At 42.9% G+C, this 20,320-nt stretch overlaps 1 protein-coding gene across 1 annotated transcript in view; it reads left to right on the top strand.

Moving 5' to 3' along the window:
• The window catches only part of MARCHF4 (membrane associated ring-CH-type finger 4), a 114,586-nt gene extending 111,228 nt beyond the window's left edge, over positions 1 to 3,358 (top strand). The window contains exon 4 of the mRNA XM_073545356.1: positions 69 to 3,358. Coding sequence (XP_073401457.1) covers positions 69 to 424 — 356 coding nt within the window. The 3' untranslated portion in view covers positions 425 to 3,358. The remainder of the gene's footprint in view (positions 1 to 68) is intronic.
• Positions 3,359 to 20,320: the final 16,962 nt, after the last annotated feature.

Below are 20,320 nucleotides of genomic sequence, written 5' to 3'. Positions count from 1 at the left end.
CACTGTACGTTATGTTATATTTACATTCTTGTCCATTTATTCATGGCTTTATTTTTGCTTCTTTTCAGGACTGATTATTCATGAGGGACCTTCAGTTTTTCGGATATTTAAGCGCTGGCAAGCAGTGAACCAACAATGGAAAGTTCTCAACTATGACAAGACTAAGGATTTAGAGGATCAGAAGTTAGGAAGTAGCCAACGTACAAACCAACGCACTTCAACCCAGACTAATAACTCGGCCATTACCACTGCTGGCACAGCAAATAATTCTACGCCTGGGGACAGTGGTGGGCATGGGGGCTCCATGTCTGACCATCACTGTGCTTACACTTTTTTTCACATCCTCAGCCATCTCAGATCACACGAACAGAGGAGCCAATCAAGTACTAACAGAGAGTTTGTCATGAGAGTGACCACTGTCTGAGGTTACCCGCAGGCCTTATCTGGGAGACGTGTGCCTTGTCTTGAAAATCGATGCCTCAGCTCAACCTTCTCGAGAGCAGAAGGAGTGAAAGAGGTGATGGAAGCTGATGTGCTGGTCCGTGGTTCATCCGAAAGTGCAATATGGACCGTATCCTGATAAAAGACGTAGTAGCATGACTATTGCACTCATTTGGTCTGGAGGTTATTGCAGTCACCAAATCCACATGGGGAGAGTTAAATCGACCCCGTGAGAAGTCCCCCGTTTAGCCGTTTCTGTCTGCAGTCCGAGAATCTCCACTGTTACAAGTCACTGCTCGGTTGTCAGCAGAAATACAGCATAAGCACAAAGGTGTTTCCTACATGTTTTTGATAAAATGGGCACTGAGCTCCAGCGTCTGTTGTGGAGCTTCTTCTCGTCTAGGTAATGCTCCCGAGGTTTCCAGGGAGTGCGCTCAGAATCAGTGTGCTGCAGGTAAAGCCTGCGCAATTCTTTCTTAATATTTTTATCTATCAGGAAAGCAAATAAGAAACCTGTCCAGGGCTCTTGCTCTTAAATTCTTGAAAATTTTTCACCCCAATCTTTCCTAATGTAAAAAAAAAAAAGTTATAAAGATTTCTAGCACAAGTGGATTTCCTAATATAAGGCTAATTCTTCTTACAAATTATTGCCTAAATTCAGCACAAATATTAGTGAAAATCCTTTACAGCTGCCAGAATTTAATTCGGTCATTTTCCCTGGTCCTCAGGATCAGGTTGCAGCATGTAAAGCCCATACAATTCCGTATGTTGCCTTTTTACAGCAAAACATTGACTCGTGACTGTGTTTCTCTCATTCTTAGAAGATTCAGCTGATGATTCATTTATTCCGTTTTTACTACTGTAATACATTGATTTCTCCACATGCAGAATAATCCAGTTCCCCTTTACAAGAATTTGGGATTTTATCTGCTGCTGCTTTATGAAATATCCAAAAATCACTTTAGTTTTTACCATAAAATATTGATCAGAAGAGATAATTCTCCCCCTGCATTGTTAGAATACATTAACTCTTCACGTCGTAATATTGTCTACAGCGTCCATAGTCAGTGGTTTTATCCCAAGCTATATGAGCTGAAGGTCAAGCTGCAGCAGGTAAAGCCTGAGGAATTCTGTGTGAGAGGCGGAATGCATTGGCCTTCATGATTAAGCCTCTTCTGTTCTCTCATCCTTTTTCAGAAGTGATACATTGTTTCAGATTACTCCCTTGTGATTGTAACAAGTCACTTCCTGTTTACAGCACAATTCATTTTTCTATAGTTTTAAGACATTACTCAGAAGTTTTCTGTTTAATGGCAGTAACTGGAGATGTTATTCTTCCTCTTGATGCCGCATGGGGCATTAATACCATTATTCCTAGAGCACAAGTATAGCACAATGATGAATTAAGTGGTAAAGTCCCAGGTTGTTCTCATGTTCCATCTTCTGAAGTTCACCACTCCCTGAAAATCTCAGCTTCTTGTTTTCCAGGGGGGGTGCACTCCTGATGATTGACAGTTCGGAGCGCAGCATGCAAGCAGAGGCAGAGCATCATCAGAAGAGCGCAGAGATCTGGCAGACTTCAGAGTGATAAAGGCACTAAAGCAAAAAGGTTGCAAACGCGTGCAACCACCGCTGATAGACTGCAGAGGTGACCGGTTACCTTAGCAACGAGATGTAAATTCTAGAATTAAAAATCCCTCCGTTCTTGAGAACGGAGAGGATTTTTAATAAGAAGTAAAATGTAAAGTTGCTTGTTTTTTTTTGTTTTTTGTTTTTTTTTTAACAAACACTTTACAATATTTACCATTTCACAAGATAAGAAAACCCCTTTAAAGGTCCAAGCAAGCTGAAAATAGAAGAAAACAATGTATTCTAATGTTACATAACACAATGATGCAGGAGAAAATTGTAACACCCATGAAATCGAGACCAATTGGTGGATCCAGCCATACATTGCTCCACTGAATAAGCAGATGGGAGTAGTCATGTGGGAATGCGTCCACTCCTCCGTAATAATGTGGCTAGTACTGTATTCACCCACTGATAACAGTGAGTATACGGACACATTGTAATATGGAGCGTCGCACCATAACACCTGATACAGTGTTAGCTTCTAGCGCTGAGAAAGCGAAGGATGTAGCAGAGCTGAACTTATTTGCAGGTGGCCACACATCCCACAGTTTGATATTACATTACAACTAATCCTAGTAAATAGCACACTGAGCTCTGCTGCATCTCTGTGTCGGTGGGATCCTATGCATTTTATGTCTGTGTGTAATCACCTTTTCTACATGGAAGGCCTAAGCTGTAGTAGAATGATACAAAAATATATGTTTTGTCTGTTGGCTCTTTTTTTTTTTTTTTTTTACCCATTGCTACCATAATTAAAACAAAAACCATTTTGGATACCAAATCAATAAACTTTGCCAAAATGTAACACTGTGCACACGCTTCATTTACAATCATGGCATCATTTAAGGATAAAGTGCACCAAATGTTAAAGAACTGGGGTACGTGGTGAAACGAAGGCCCTTGTAGATGGGTCCGCTCTAGTCTGGGACAGGCTGCTGCTGCCTGCGGTTTACTGCCATAGAAAATGTTCCAGCCCAGTTATAAATTTGGATTAAAAATTTGACAACACCCCCAAAAGTTATCGAGCTGACGCTTTATAACTTTGCCAACTGAGATGAGCTCCCACCATTTCTATTCTAGATCCGCTGATCTCAGGAGAGTTTGATCTGACTACTAGGAAATGATTTGCAAATGTTTTGGCCAAATTGTAGAAAAATTCCATAACTTTATGCAAGTTGCAATGGTTTAGGATGGAAATTTTGAACCACGTTCTTAGATTTTATTCTCTTTGCAACAGGTTGAACATTTTGTGCTTTTACTGTCAAATTAAAATCTGTGACGACGATGTATCGGCTCTGTCTCGTGTTCTGGATATGAGTGATGGTAACTTTAATCCATGAAAAGAGACTGGTGGATGAGGAATCTGTGGAAGTCAACAACAATGAGTCTTATGAATAATTATGGAGGTGTTTGCATGTCTTGGTTTATCAGCTTCTTCCAGTCATTTCATTCTACCATATCTTCTAGAGCAGGGTTCCCCAACTCCAGTCCTCAAGGCCCAACAACAGATCATGTTTTCAGGATTTCCTATGTATTGCACATGTGATGCAATTATCACCTGAGCAATACTAAGAAATCCTGAAAACATGATCTGTTGTTGGGCCTTGAGGACTGGAGTTGGGAAACCCTGTTCTAGAGGAAGTAGTATCCAGAGTAGTGGTCTCCTGTCTATGTCTCTTCAAATTGTAAAAACTACAAATCTGAACATGTTTTCACATGTGATTCTTTTATGATCAGAGGAGACACATTGGTTAGAGGCCACAAATCCTCAAGATTATGGTTTTGATTCCAGGTTCTGAAGTATCTCCTACAATTCTGCTTCTTCTGGATTAGTATGGCGTTTTCACTGAGTAGGTTTCTTTTGACGGGGTATACAAGTGCCTTCCTAATCACTCTCCTGTGCTCATACTCTACATATCTTCTGAAACATCTTTTCAAAAATTTAGGGACTGCCTTCTAGAGGAACATCTTACTTGAGGATATATATAATTTTTTTTATTTATTTATTTTTCTTTTTAAATGATTACATTCTAGATAGTTCAGTAGCGACTTTTTTAGAAGTGTCTACTTATGGATGGACCATCTAAAATAGTAGTTTTCTAAATTGAGTATCTTATAGAGAAAGTAAGTACCTTCAAGTCATTTACAGGAGTGAAGAAAAGGGGATACATTCTAGAATGATGTCTTATGGAATGGGAACATAATTATTCAGCTGTCTTTTCTTGAATAACAGCTTTCTAGACAAGTTGTGTTCTTGCTTTCCAGGATCAGGTTTAGGTATGTACTGAAACAGGTGGTGGTGTCTTTCGGTTGGCTGTGATAGTATTGGAGGCTGATGAATGAGGGGTTTTGTAGAAAGTACTTATAAGTTTCTTTAGGAAATAATTTCTAGAGTATTCATTTGAGTTTCTATTGAATGGTTTTGGAGATAGTCCCCTATCTTATGAGTGGAGTCCATGATATACTCTAGTGAATGTCTTCTCGAGTGAGCGCATGATCTCACCACCTCCACACTCTCTACAGGACGCTTGTCTTTTTTAGTGAGCACCTTGGTGATGAATGTTTTCTGGATTAAGTATGTACCAAGAGATTAGTTAATTTCCTCAATAGTGTTGGTGTTACACACTGTCCCAGTATCCTGGGCTCTGCTTCCTTCATTTTGGTCTGCTGCCCTCGGTTGTGCTCCACATCCGGCTTTGCAGGTTGCCCGGTACAGCTGTGAGAAATCATCTCCCTAACACTAGAACTACCACATGTTTCATAATACCTATAACTACCATTAGGGGTCATTTTGACCCCCATTCAAAAGTACTGACTCTGGAGTAAAAATAACTTTTTTGTTGCCAACAAATTAAAGAACATTTCTTTTAACTTGTTAAGATCAAGTACAGCACGCATTTTCCTTTTACATGGTCATAGCATGCGGTGTCTAACAGTTAACACAAACAGTACTTTCTTCCACTTTCCCAGTGCATTTTCCACAAACTAGTTTGTTACAGCTTGCTCAAGTTTTAGTTGTTTTGTTTTCGTTGCATCTTCCAACTCCACATTTTCGACGCTTGCGGATTTCTTGTCCTTTTGTTTATGGTTCAGACATTGCGGATGATGGGCCACTTCTTCTGACTCATTTTCAGATAAATTCTGAAGACATTTCAAAATTTCATCACTTGTCAGACCCCTCTCCTTACTCATGCTTCAAATATACGTCGCAAAAAGGGACTTGTAAGATCGCCGAAGTAATAAAACGACTCTGTACAAACATGCAGAGTTGTAGCTTCAACTGTAATGTTTGCTACTGAAGTGCAGACAGAAATCGCTACAAGAGACATGGATCAAACCTGTTCAGACAAAACAAAATGCTGAATCATCCCTGATATGCAAAGATACAATTACACTCTACAACTAGGGAGAAGCACTGTGATTTTCTGTACTCTGTAATATTAGGTGACTTGCCTACTACCACTTTTATGTATGGGGTCAAATTGACCCCTTCAGTACTTATAAGTATGAATTGTAAAATCCGGGCCCCTGAAAAAGTTACAATTCATTTTTGTGTCCTAAAATATACACAACCATGAATAAATAAAAGTCACAAAAAGTCAGAACTCATTTGTTAAAATTTTAGAAATTATAGGAAAAAGAAATAGCAAAAGGGTCAAAATGACCCCTCCGGTAGTTCTAGTGCTAATCCTATCTATGGTTCAGTATATTTTTATTGAAGTTCTAATAAACAATTGATGTTTCACCATACATCAAAATCAAATTGAGGTTGCACAACAGGTAACAATCAACAAAATGTAAGTATATTAGCCAGCGTATACTTATTTTGAAAGGGACTGTATAGTGCTACAAATAGTATTGAAACGTTGTATCATGTTATGTGAATAAATTGTTATATTCAAATGACGAGACACGATAGGGAAGAATCGGGGAGAACACAAAGGCCCACACAGGAGGAAGGTATAGCGAGGGGAATTCCGCATATTCTAAGTGTGATATCAATGGCTCAAAATCACTAGAATGGCGATGTTAGCCAAGTGCTAGTTTCAGATGAATTTCTGAATGATGTCCAGGGTAACCAAGCTCTCATATATTCGTATGAGTCCAAATTCAGCAAACTGTCAGAGACTAGGAGCTCTTCCATGTGAATAATGTTATCTACCGCCTCAACCTATTCCAATGTAGACGGAATGGTGATCCATCTCCAATGTCTGGGGATAATCTGTCTCATTGCAGCAAAAATACTCTAAATAGTCCCTTTTTAATGGTAGAAATAGATATAGGGAATATTGATAGTAAATCTGTTCCTGGAGAGTTCAGGGAGTCAGTGCTGAATAATTTATTGAAGAGATCAAACAATCGTGTCCATAATTTGGATATTCGGGGGCAAGATCACCAAATATGGGTCAAGTTGCCAACAATTCTTGCCAATCAGAAGTACATATGATTTTACCTATCTCCTTCTCCCATTGGTCCCCAGCACCTCTTCCCTCTTCAGCAGCCCGCATAACAAAGAAATACAAAGCAAAGGAAGTCTCATCTCCCAATACAGATGTTTTCAGTTAAAGGTCTTCTCCACACTTCATGGCTGGTAACTGAATGATATCGACTATGGATACGGCGGTGCTCCATCCCCCTAATCCTATCTGAGCTCATTAGGACACCTGTTTTAGGATTAGACTCCAGAGTCCTATGGTGGTGGGCTCCACTATCTGTGTATATTGTGTTTTAGCTTCCATGCACCTCTGCTGGATTCCACTTCACCATCCTACTGCTTCTGGTATCGCTGTCTGCCCAAGTTCCTCACAGTCCCACCTGTCTTGAAAGAAGCTGCACCAACGCTCGTGTTCAATGTGCCCTCTAGAACCAAATTCACAGTGGATCGACCTTACTAGGTGATCCTTACAGTTGCGCATCTCGGGTGGTCCTGGTAGGGTGTTGTAAATTATGAATCTCTACTTTCTGATGATATTAGTATTTTATTGGGAGACTTCCTCTTAAAGGAAGGAAGAATAGGAATCTTCTACTAGAAGCATAAATATTTGTGAGTTAAGGAATTAGGAAAAAGGGATTAAACTTAATGAGATGATTCATTGTTTTACATAGATTGGGTGTCAGTTTCCAGATCTGTACCTTCAGTAGATCTTCCAGAGGTGAGAACCTGAGCACTTTCTTCACTGAGAATCTCCTAGAGTCGACTGATAAGTTTTCTGAAGTGAAGGTAAGTTAGAAAAATGACTGACCGTAACATAAATGGGAATGATTGTGCTGGAGAGAGATTTACCTAGTATTTGAGGCAAGCTGCAGCTGTGGCTTTACGTAAACCAGGGCAGAGGTTCGGTTTGGTGCCCTAGCTCTATATCTAAATACTATGGCCAAGGCAAAGTGGCGTGCCAGTCCTCCCCTCCCACTCAGTATCGCATCCCCCATGTCTACTCAGCAGTCATGCCCTAGTGTCATCCGGAGTGAGTCTCTTCTAGAGCAATGCTCCACAGAGTAAATGTTTTCTGGAGAGATGAGTGTCCTTTTGAGCTGTAGAATTCTAGAATGATGAGTAAACACCGTCACCAGCCGGGCGTGAATGGCTTCTAGAGCGAGTGACTACACTGAGGAGTTATTTTCTTATAGAGTGCTGATTTATTTTAGAGCTATGACTGAATATAATCCTGAGCTGTGAGTGAATATTTTCTATAAATGTCACCATAAATGATTGTCTTTTAGATATAAATAATGGTTCTTTACCGTCTTTGGTGAATTTCTTCTAATTTAGAGGATGAAGTGAACGACATGCGATGTTCTGGAGAAATTCAGATCTATAATTGAGCATCTTCTAGAGTCATGATAGACTGACCACCTACCCGTGTCTACTAGGGGGCTGCATTATTGAGACATTTCTGGAGTGGCTTTCTCCTAGTGAGGTCAAGGTCTTCTGGTTCTTTCTAGAAAGACAAGTGTCTTCCGAGGACAATATTTCCCAGAGAAGAATGTAAGGGAGTAAAACCACAATCCTACAAATTATATTTGTGACTTTCAGGGGACAGAAATGATTTAGTGACTGCACAATTCTGAAAAGCTCCTGATGGAGGGAGACGGGCGTCAGCTGAACCTCAAGCTGATTGATTTCCAGTCCTGGCACCACCAAATACATGATGGAAATGATCGTCTTCGGAGTTTATTACCTGTTCCTGGTGTCGGCAGACGTCATGCAGAGGTGACGGTCCAGACCCTGAAGACATCCTGTAATAAGATACAGACTTTGTAGCTAATTAGACGTGAGATGACTCCATTCTGCTTTATTCACCCTTAGCTCAGAATTCCTGTCATCGGCTCTCAAAAGTCAAGATAACAAGGTGCCCGCGGCTCGCTGCCAGGTTGGCATCCTGTCTTGCTTTGCAATATATCCATATTCTCTGGAGCTGATGAGACTTTTTTTTTGCAGTGAGACGACGCCGGCCAATGGCGTCTAGAACAAGAGGCTTTGTTTTGTTAGAATTGATTCCATATCTACAGACCTACATCTGTAGGCGTTAACATGAAAATCACATCCCGAGCTGTTCACTGTGTCACAGCCCCGGGACATCCCGTGTCACGCGGGGCGGCCTGTGTCACAGCCCCCTGGTGCTCCGTGTCACAACCGTGGGGCGGCCCATGTCACAGCCCCGGGACTTCTCATGTCACACAGGGAGGCCGGTGTCACAGCTGCGAAATGTCCCATGTCACAACTGCTGGGCGAACCATGTCACAGACCCCGGGCGCCCCGTGTCACAGCCACGGGGTGTCTCGTGTCACAGCCACGGGTGTCTCGTGTCAGCTGCGGGGCATCCCTTGTCACAACCGCGGGCAGGCCCGTGTCACAGCCACGGGGCATCCCATGTTTCTGGATCTGAGCACTTCAATATGACACCCTCAGAAAGATCCTTCCCAAGGATCGCTGCTGCTGGAGAAAGATCAGGGTTTCAATGAAAATAGTCTGGGTAATCTATTAACTATAGAAGATGGATCACAGTCCTCTGATCCCGAATGCCTGGAAGCACCGAATCGCGTTACATAGATTGGAGGATATCCTCCATCCTCTGATCCCTACTAGAATACTACATGGTCTAGTGAGAATAATGAACGGATATCCTCCATCCTCTGATTCTGAATGCCTGGAAGCACCACAGCGCGGTCTAATAAGACTTCCCGGCAGCGATCCCTCTATTCCCTACTGATGATATTGCCCATGGGCTTCATGGAGAACTTTGTTTTTTGAGTGAACTTACAATCGCCTGATCATTTTGCCGTTTTTGAGAGTGACAGAAAGTCTCTGAATATGATCTCCGGACCATTTAGTGGATACAGTGTATCGGTGCGGGGTATCATTGTAGTTTTCATGAAGAAATGATAGATAGAGCCAGCGTCACCCTACACACTCTGAGGCTCGTGTAACCTTCTGGGATGTATCGTCAGACCTTCCAGAGCCTGAATCGCATCGATTCTACCTTCAGACTGGGCTTCTACTAAGCAAAAACCAAGAGGCAAAATCTACGATGTGTTTGCGATTAGCTAACATGCTGCTCGGACTGTATCCGACAACTTCTCAACTCCAGAACTACACTAGAACCATATCTGACAACGTCCCATCGCTAGACCAACGCTCAGACCATACCAGAGAACCTTTTACCTCCAGACCATTGCTGGGTCATATCTGACCGCTTCTCACCTCCAGACCATTGCTGGGTCATATCTGACCGCTTCTCACCTCCATTAGGCAGCAGTTTTCTATGAGACGCCACATTCGTCGCTTCCTTTCGAGTCACAGCTCTGATGGGATTTTCCATGTAAGTGGCTGCCATATATAACATTAATAGCTGCCTGTGCGATCAGCCGCCAGATACAAGAACTCTGCGTGACCTCGGCTGATGCAGATGAAGAATCGGAGCCGTGTTTCCAGTCAATGACTTATTTATAGAAACCGCCGCACATGAAAGAGAAAACGCCGAAATTTACATAAAAGACTCCAGAGACTCATAAAGAGAATTTCCCTTATAGTCAGGAAATCCCAAATACAGAAGACGTTCCATCGTCTCTGGAAAGATGAGGAAGGAACGTTGTGGGCTCCAGAAAACAAGCTAGAATTGAAAAGAACTGGTGACGTGTCGGCCTTCGCCGTCCTCCATGGTTGGATATCCAGTCACTGAGATGCCATATATATTGATGTGGGACTTTTCAGGGGCAGAAATATCATTGGGGCAACCGGTGCAGCCGCTCAGGATCCCAACAGGTGAAGAGGGCCACATCCACCGCCACAGCGGGTGCAATTTTGCCTTTTTAGGAGCTCTTGGGCTGCAGAAAGCCCATATATTGTTCGTGCACAGGGGCTCTTTTCTCAGTCTGCCAGTCTGTTCACTGGTAATAATAAGCTGATCGCTGAGCTGTGATGATGGCGGCGAACTCATGACTGCTCATCTGGTCCTGGCAGCAATTTCCACTTATTCAAAGAAGCATTCAGAGATTCTGCAGCTGCTTAAGAGGTGAAGATTTGCATTTTTCTCTATTTTTGCATTTTCAATGCATCATCTGTACAGATAGGAGGTGTTACACAAGAGCTTTATTGCTGCAAAAGAGAAAACAAGATTTCCTCTACATGGTTTTCTTTAAAAGGTTTGTGTCATTATTACAGTGGGGAAAATAAGTATTTGATACTCTGACGATTTTGCAAGTTTTCCCCCTACAAAGATTGGAGAGGTCTGTAATTTTTATTGTAGGTACACTTCACCTGTGAGAGACGGAATCTAAAAATAAAAACCAGAAAATCACATTGTATGATTGATACATAATTAATTAGCATTTTATTGCATGAAATAAGTATTTGGTCACCGACCAACCAGCAGGAATTCTGTCTCTCTCTGTTAGTGTTTCTGTAAGAAGCCTCCCTCCTACTCTGCACTCACCTGGATTAATTGCACCTGTTTGACCTCATTACTTGTATAAAAAGACACCTGTCCACACACTCCATCACACTCCAACCTCTTCACCATGGCCAAGACCAAAGAGTTGTCTAAGGACACCAGGGACAGAATTGTAGACCTGCACAAGGCTGGGATGGGCTACAGGACAATAGGCAAGCAGCTTGGTGAGAAGGCAACAACTGTTGGCACAATTATTGGAAAATGGAAGAAACACATGATGTCTGTCAGTCTTCCTCGGTCTGGGGCAGCATACAAGATCTCACCTCATGGGGTAAGGAGGATTCTGAGAAAGGTCAGGACTCAGCCCAGAACTACATGGGAAGGACCTGGTCAATGTCCTGAAGGGAGCTGGGCCACGGTCTCAAACATTACCATTAGTAACACACTGCGCTGTCATGGATTACAATCCTGCAGGGCAGGTGAGGTTCCTCTGCTCATGTCAGCACATGTCCAGGCCTGTTTGAAGTTCATCAATGACCATCTGGATGATCCAGAGGAGGCAAGGGAAAAGGTCATGTGGCCAGATGAGATCAAAATATAACTTTTTGGTATCAACTCTACTCGCCGTGTTTAGAGGAAGAAGAAGGATGAGTATAACCTCAAGGACACCGTCCCAACCGTGAAGCATGGTGGGGGAACCATCATACTTTGGGATGCTTTTCTGCAAAGGGAACAGAATGACTGCAACGTATTGACGGGAGGATGGATGGGGTCGGAGATTCAGAATGACAGTAACTCTGGATATATACTTTCCTGCTCTCAGTTGTTTTTTTTTATCTTTGGAACTACAAGTTTTTGGAAAAAATCAAGATTTCATCCATTTTTCTTTTGATAATATTCATGAGATTATATAGAATTCTGAGATTTGAAGATTAAAAAAATGCACTGTACTAAATCCTATGAGACAATTCTCATCTGCTTGATGTATCCGCGTATCCCAGTGATTATGAGGATGAGTGTAGAGCTCCAAGTAGCAGCCATGACGGGTCGATGAAATGAGGAGCTATTGTGGCCTGTGTGAGGCTCTTCGTCAATTACTGTGTTAATAAGTTCCTGGAAACGATTGAGCGGCGGGAGAAGATCTACGTGTTCGTTCGCTAATATCTGCTCCTTAATGGGGACGTTCACCATTACAATGAAGTTACGGAACATCAGCGTCCATGATGTATATGCAGGAGGTGTTAACGGGAGCCGGGATATGACAATAACGAGCGTCGTTGGGTCATCAGGCCTAAGAATGAATCATTAACGAGCTGCTAATGTTGTCAACTCCAATAATGATCACATTTACTATTATTCTGCTCCCCTCCCCATAAGACGTGTGGAGCAGTCAGTAGAAGTCACGTAGACTGCAGTGATATACACAGAAAAGTCTGCTGTCTAGCATCACTTGTGTGTGCAAATGGAAGAAGGGGTGCTAAGACAACCTGCAGCATGGAAGGGCTTAATCATGAAAAGAAAAAACCTGCCCTCGTCTTAATTAATTTCTTGTTACAGTTTGGTTTCTCCACAGTAGCATTGAGTGTCTATATGATACATTTTTTGTAGTACAGCCATTAAGTATCTGACAACACCTTGCTACAGACGGGTGTGGGACCTGTGGGGTGTGTTCGCGGTCATAGTAACTACGATCAGCAAGCTCACTACATACAGATTTATACAGTCACCACTAGGGGGAGCTCACTACATACAGATTTATACAGCCACCACTAGGGAGAGCTCACTACATACAGATTTATACAGCCACCACTAGGGGGAGCTCACTACATACAGATTTATACAGTCACCACTAGGGAGAGCTCACTACATAGAGTTATACAGTCACCAATAGGGGGAGCTCACTACATACAGATTTATACAGCCTCCACTAGGGGGAGCTCACTACATATAGATTTATACAGTCACCACTAAGGGGGCTCACTACATACAAATTAAACAATCACCACCAGGGGGGCTCACTACATACAGATGTATACAGTCACCACTAGGGGGCACTCACTACATAGATTTATACAGCCACCACTAGAGGGAGCTCACTACATACAGATTTATACAGTCACCACTAGGGAGAGCTCACTACATACAGATTTATACAGCCACCACTAGGGGGAGATCACTACATACAGATTCATACAGTCACCACTAGGGAGAGCTCACTACATACAGAGTTATACAGTCACCACTAGGGAGAGCTCACTACATACAGATTTATACAGCCTCCACTAGGGGGAGCTCACTACATATAGATTTATACAGTCACCACTAAGGGGGCTCACTACATACAAATTAAACAATCACCACCAGGGGGGCTCACTACATACAGATGTATACAGTCACCACTAGGGGGCACTCACTACATAGATTTATACAGCCTCCACTAGAGGGAGCTCACTGCATACAGATTTATACAGTCACCACTAGGGGGAGCTTACTACATACAGATTTATACAGCCACCACTAGGATGAGCTCACTACATACAGATTTATACAGACACCACTAGGGGGAGCTCACTACATACAGATTTATACAGACACCACTAGAGGGAGCTCACTACATACAGATTTACTTATGGGAAACAAGGTGGCTCAGTGGTTAGCACTGTATGGTGGCTCAGTGGTAAGAACTGTAGCCTTTGCAGCCCTGGAGTCCTAGGTTCAAATCACACCAAGGGCAACATCTGCAAGGACTTTGTATGTTCTCGTGTTTGTGTGGGCATCGTCTGGGCACTCCGGTTTCCTCCCACATTCCAAACACATACTGATAGAGAATTGAGATTGAGAGCCCCATCGGGGACAGCGGTGATAACGTGTGCAAACAGTAAAGCGTTGCGGAATATGTTGGCGCTATATAAATAAAAGATTATTATACAATCACCACCAGGGGGAGCTCAATACATATAAATGTATACAGCCACTACTAGGAGGAGCTCATTACATACAGATTTATACAGCTACCACAACATACATACTGGGGCTTATGAAAGTATTCACCTCCTCCCTTGGTTTTTTACCTATTTTACTACATTCCAGCCATGTGTTTCAACATTTTTTATAATCCGATGTGTGTGTAATGCAACAGCATTAAATAGTCTAAGTTGATGAAGTGAAGTAAGAAAGGTATAGTCCTAAATTAAATTTATGGGATCAAATAACTAAAAATTGCCTTGTGAATATATATTAACACCTTTTGCTATTAAGCAAATTTCTGGTGCAAGCACTTACTGACTTTAGTGGCGAGTGAATACATATGAACACTGAAGTTTTCACTTTTATTTTTTCCTATTTGTTATTTGCTTCGCAATAAAAAACAAATGTTCACAGTTGTCAGCATGTTCTTTACATGAACTAATGCAACCCCTTAAAAAGAGCAGTGAAATTTCAGGTTGTGATGTAGCAAACAGGGAAAATGCAAGGGGGCGAATACTTTCGCAAGCCACTGTAGTTTCTCAATTAACTGCACCGTGTCTCTACAGGATATTTCTACTAATGTATTTCTTCATCTATTTACATTGCGTCTTCCGTGGTTTTTACTTTGTGTGAAATCTTATTTTTTTTGCGGTCTAGTAGAATTTCGGCAAGTCTGTGAAACGTAGAAGCAGTCTCCTACACAGGAGAGCGAACGTCCTCTGCCCACCGTCTGCAAATGTCGCTACATGGATTAAAGTAGTGGCAAGAGGTGACAGACCAACTCTGCCTAAAGGCTTTTTAGGATCTCATTAAAAAGTGAGACCTCCTGGACTCCAGAAGTGACCAGCAGCCAGGCCTCTGCGGATCTTTGCGCTGGCGCTGCATCATCAGATCGAGATCCGGACCCTGGACGTAAAATCTGTGGGGTCAGTACAGCTGATGAATTGGGAGGGGTAAGGTGTGGAGCAGCCCTTAAAGGGGTTTGGCCTGTAGGAAGAGCTGGGGCTGATGATGAAAACTCATGCTGCGTGCCCCCACTAAAATGGAAATGTATTTGAAGCCCATTTGCAAAGGTTGACATGTGGGTTATAATATATGTAGTAAAATGGCATTACCACGTATTACTAACGATAGGGTTCCTGCAGTCAGGCGCGGTCCCATAATCAGGGGAATGATCTCATCCTATATATGAGGGGGGAGGCATAAGTCAGTGATTCTGCCCTGTAGTGCAGGTGACTGGGCCTGTTACATTGTATCTCTCCCTGACACATGGTTTAGTTAACCAGTTAATTGCTGTTGAGTTGCTCGTTAATCCTGATGGTGATTGGACAGCGAGGTGACAGTAATTATTATTTGTGACTTTAAAATCTTCGATCAGATGAAGGATAATGGTGACCGATCCTCTGCCTCTATCCGAAGGTTAATTGTATGTGAAACCACCAGCAGGCCATTATTAATTAGTCGCGTCAGCTTTTTCCGTGCGCCGTCGCTTCCTAACCTGTAACGATTGAGTGTTGATTATTAATAAGACGCGTAATTGCTGCTAATACCTCTACACCTTAATAAACTAAAGTGGAACTCCAGACCTATCCAAATAAAACGGGGACACAAACCTGGATACTGCCGGCCGCACAATTCAGGCATCCAGTGGCCATAGACAATGCCTAAAACACACTAACATATGGAACATATAGTGCTGATTTCACCCTTTCCGGTGCTTCCCACATAATCATGTCATTAGGTAGCCACATATAATGCCAAAAATAAAAGACCCATATATTACAGCTATCCAATGCCTAAAATACCGCCATATGACATTCTGAAGGCGGTACATACTTGTTCTCATTCTGCTGTCACTTATTCATAAACCTCCTGACAAACACTAGAGGGAGCTCAGGAGTTTCCTGCATACTGGTTATACTATGCACTCACTGTATGGGCCAGCTCCTGGGCTCCCTCTAGTGGTGGCAGAAGGAAGTGAGAGTGCTATTACGTAACTATGAAGGGGATATAGAGACGCTGAATAAGCGACCTCCCCCCCCAACCAATAAAAGACAATCACATGTATCTTTTGCTTAAAGCCTGGTTTGGTGTGTTACAGGAGATTCCTCACCTCACAGAGGGAATATACAGAGGCTGTTTGTGTTTTGTGCTGATCTGCGATCATAAATTGCAATGTTGTCCTTACAACGGCTATAAATGTGATTCCTCCATACTCCGCCACAGATATATCCCAGTTCCCTTCTTGCACGGAGCAGATTTACACACGGCACATCCAGTAAACTCTTATTTAATGCGATTTATGATCTCATCCGGAACGTAAGTTACATAAAGAGAAAATACACAATCCAGACAGGAATACAACTGGGGGGAGATAAATCCTGACACCGAGGGGTTACAGCTTCTGCTAATGAACCGACTCTGGAGGAAATGGAAAGGAGTGGGACATAAAGGGAAACTCGCAACAGAAAAAAAAGACAACGCAAAGCAAAACTTTGTTTCTCAGGGTGCAAGTTTCCAGGGACCTCCAGACACAACGGGGTCGATTTACCGTAATGATTGACTTAGACTGGACAATCTTAAAATGCGCCAAACTTATCACAGGAGCCAATGTTGGTGACTAATCTGGCGCATCTTTAGTCATTTTAAGCCTCGCCTCTTTTCACAAAGCCACTCCCCATTGTCAATGATGTGCAAGACGTGTCTAAATTGCTTAATAAATGGGAGGACGTCTTGGACTGCAGTCAACGGCATAAGAATTCTGGCCTATTGTCTTAGTAAACCTCCCACGCCATCTTTAGTTTTAACATTTTAAGGGGATTTCTACTTTTAGGTAAAAAAAATTCACGTCACATGTTCAGTCCGAGAACTGTCCGTGAAAACTACATACAGAACTCGCACAAATGTTATTCAATGGGGCAGTGCGGAGCAGTGATTTTTTTTCTTTCACCTTTCCCGGGTCCCAATGGAACAGCTCTTTGACCTTACCGGCGCATGCGCTCTGCAGTACTCAAGGCAGAGAAATGCGCCTGCGCAGGAGCAAAAAGATGGGAGGCGCCGGACCAAGACAGTGACACCCCTCGGACCGGACCGTCCACCAGGTGGGTATAATAAAAGCTGCTTTTCTTTTGTTGCCCCCGGATCGGGGTCAGATATACTGATAGATCATAGAATCCTGTGTATAAGAACTAAAAGGTGGAGGCCGTATCTCATATCGGCCAATCCTGGTGACAGGTTCGCTTTAACACCATGTTGACGTGAAGAAGCAAAGAGCCATTTTACAATGTGTCCTTGTTTCTGGGCTTGTGATGGATCAGCGCATGATGATGTGTGATGGATACATTGTAACAAACAAATAATAAACAGAACACAATGCCGGGGAAGATATAAAGCAGCAATCTGTCTCTGCTTCGTCTTCTGTTCCTCGCTTCGTTACATTATTTTATTTTTTGCAATAAATTGCATTTCTAGAACATCAGATGCCAGGACTGGGCATTGCACTAACATTTAGAAGGACCCAGTAATTAAAGCCTCTTACATGGACCAGTGGGCGCTCGGTGACACGAACATGTGACCTCCCAGCGCCCATAGACATGGTCTCCCAGCTCTACACAAACCCTGAGCGGCACATGAATCAGACAAGTATTGTTACAAATGCATCATTACAAACTGCAAAAGGAAGAGCAAAGAAGCGAGACGTCTCGGCCCATCTGCGAGAAATGATTAGATGTGTCAATGCGGCCATGATGGATTCATGTGCCCGGCGCGGCGGAATGATGAGATGGGTCTGTTACATGCCCAGATGAATAATCAGCGGCTCCACGGGCATCAATAAGCCGAGATCCGAGCAATTGGCTTATTCAGATTGACAATGTACATAGATCACTGACGTGTGATAAATATCTGGCCCGATCACTCGCTTGTTAAAGGGCCGTCGCTCTAATATTTTCACAGCGGTTTATTAAAGAGGATTTCTAGCTTCTAATCCGGCGCTGACTTGATACATAACGACATCGCTAAACAAGCAGATTCTATATATCGACCTACAGGCGGCTCAGGGTTCAGGGGCCAATGCCGGGGCGCCCCTAGTAATACAAGGACATTTCATAAGGGGTGTCTTGTTGTTTGTTTGTTTTTCCAACTTAAATAAATAATTATTTTCCTCTTACAACTAATAATTGGGCATTACAGAAGGTCAGAAGCTGCAAAGGGGAAAAAACGAATAAATCATATATATACACTTACAGGTTATGTGTCATTAGAATATTTCCTATTGTTTAAATTAGGCTTTTTGTGATAAATGCTGTTTCGGTTTGGAGTTTTATTTTGGCAATGTTTTTTCATATCAGAATCTTTATTAAACCGTAAAAATAGAAATCTTGCAGTTCTCACATTCGCCACTGGGGCTATTCTAGACAATTTCTTACTGATTAAGTCAATATGAAGGAAGGGGGAGGAGGTGAGTTGTGACATCACCTATTGTGGATCCTATGTTATCTACTGTATATGCAGGAGTTTACAGTCATTGTACAGGAAAAAATGTATTACAGTTACTGATAATTAAATATCCCATGGTGTGAAACTTTATTCTCAGTGATGTCACTGCTGATCTCTAGTGATGGATAGGAGACATTCTCAGTAATGTCACCTGTGATCTCTGGTGATGGATAGGAGACATTCTCAGTGATGTCACCGCTGATCTCTGGTGATGGATAGGAGACATTCTCAGTGATCTCACCGCTGATCTCTGGTGATGGATAGGAGACATTCTCAGTGATGTCACCGCTGATCTCTGGTGATGGATAGGAGATATTCTCAGTGATGTCACCGCTGATCTCTAGTGATGGATAGAAGGCATTCTCAGTGATGTCACCTCTGCTCTCTGGTGATGAATAGGAGACATTCTCAGTGATGTCACCTCTGATCTCTGGTGATGGATAGGAGACATTCTCAGTGATGTCACCGCTGATCTCTGGTGATGGATAGGAGACATTCTCAGTGATGTCACCGCTGATCTCTGGTGATGGATAGGAGGCATTCTCAGTGATGTCACCGCTGATCTCTAGTGATGGATAGGAGGCATTCTCAGTGATGTCACCTCTGATCTCTGGTGATGGATAGGAGACATTCTCAGTGATGTCACCGCTGATCTCTGGTGATGGATAGGAGTCATTCTCAGTGATGTCACCTCTGATCTCTAGTGATGGATAGGAGGCATTCTCAGTGATGTCACCGCTGACCTCTAGTGATGGATAGGAGGCATTCTCAGTGATGTCACCGCTGATCTCTAGTGATGGATAGGAGACATTCTCAGTGATGTCACCTCTGATCTCTGGTGATGGATAGGAGACATTCTCAGTGATGTCACCTCTGATCTCTGGTGATGGATAGGAGGCATTCTCAGTAATGTCACCGCTGATCTCTAGGGATGGATAGGAGACATTCTCAGTGATGTCACCTCTGATCTCTGGTGATGGATAGGAGACATTCTCAGTGATGTCACCTCTGATCTCTAGTGCTGGATAGGAGGCATTCTCAGTAATGTCACCTGTGATCTCTGGTGATGGATAGGAGACATTCTCAGTGATGTCACCTCTGATCTCTAGTGATGGATAGGAGGCATTCTCAGTGATGTCACCTCTGATCTCTGGTGATGGATAGGAGGCATTCTCAGTGATGTCACCTCTGATCTCTGGTGATGGATAGGAGACATTCTCAGTGATGTCACCTCTGATCTCTGGTGATGGATAGGAGGCATTCTCAGTGATGTCACCTCTGATCTCTGGTGATGGATAGGAGACATTCTCAGTGATGTCACCTGATCTCTAGTGATGGATAGGAGACATTCTCAGTGATGTCACCGCTGATCTCTAGTGATGGATAGGAGACATTCTCAGTGATGTCACCTGATCTCTAGTGATGGATAGGAGACATTCTCAGTGATGTCACCGCTGATCTCTAGTGATGGATAGGAGACATTCTCAGTGATGTCACCGCTGATCTGTAGTGATGGATAGGAGGTATTCTCAGTGATGTCACCTGATCTCTAGTGATGGATAGGAGACATTCTCAGTGATGTCACCGCTGATCTCTAGTGATGGATAGGAGACATTCTCAGTGATGTCACCGCTGATCTGTAGTGATGGATAGGAGGCATTCTCAGTGATGTCACCTGATCTCTAGTGATGGATAGGAGACATTCTCAGTGATGTCACCGCTGATCTCTAGTGATGGATAGGAGACATTCTCAGTGATGTCACTGCTGATCTGTAGTGATGGATAGGAGGCATTCTCAGTGATGTCACCGCTGATCTCTAGTGATGGATAGGAGGCATTCTCAGTGATGTCACCTCTGATCTCTGGTGATGGATAGGAGGCATTCTCAGTGA

This window comes from Dendrobates tinctorius, unplaced genomic scaffold (assembly GCF_039654945.1).
Source record: "Dendrobates tinctorius isolate UK_male_01 unplaced genomic scaffold, ASM3965494v1 ptg000143l, whole genome shotgun sequence".
Lineage (NCBI taxonomy): Eukaryota > Metazoa > Chordata > Amphibia > Anura > Dendrobatidae > Dendrobates > Dendrobates tinctorius.
Note: the sequence above shows the minus strand (reverse complement) of the source record. Positions and strands in the feature narration are given on the sequence as shown.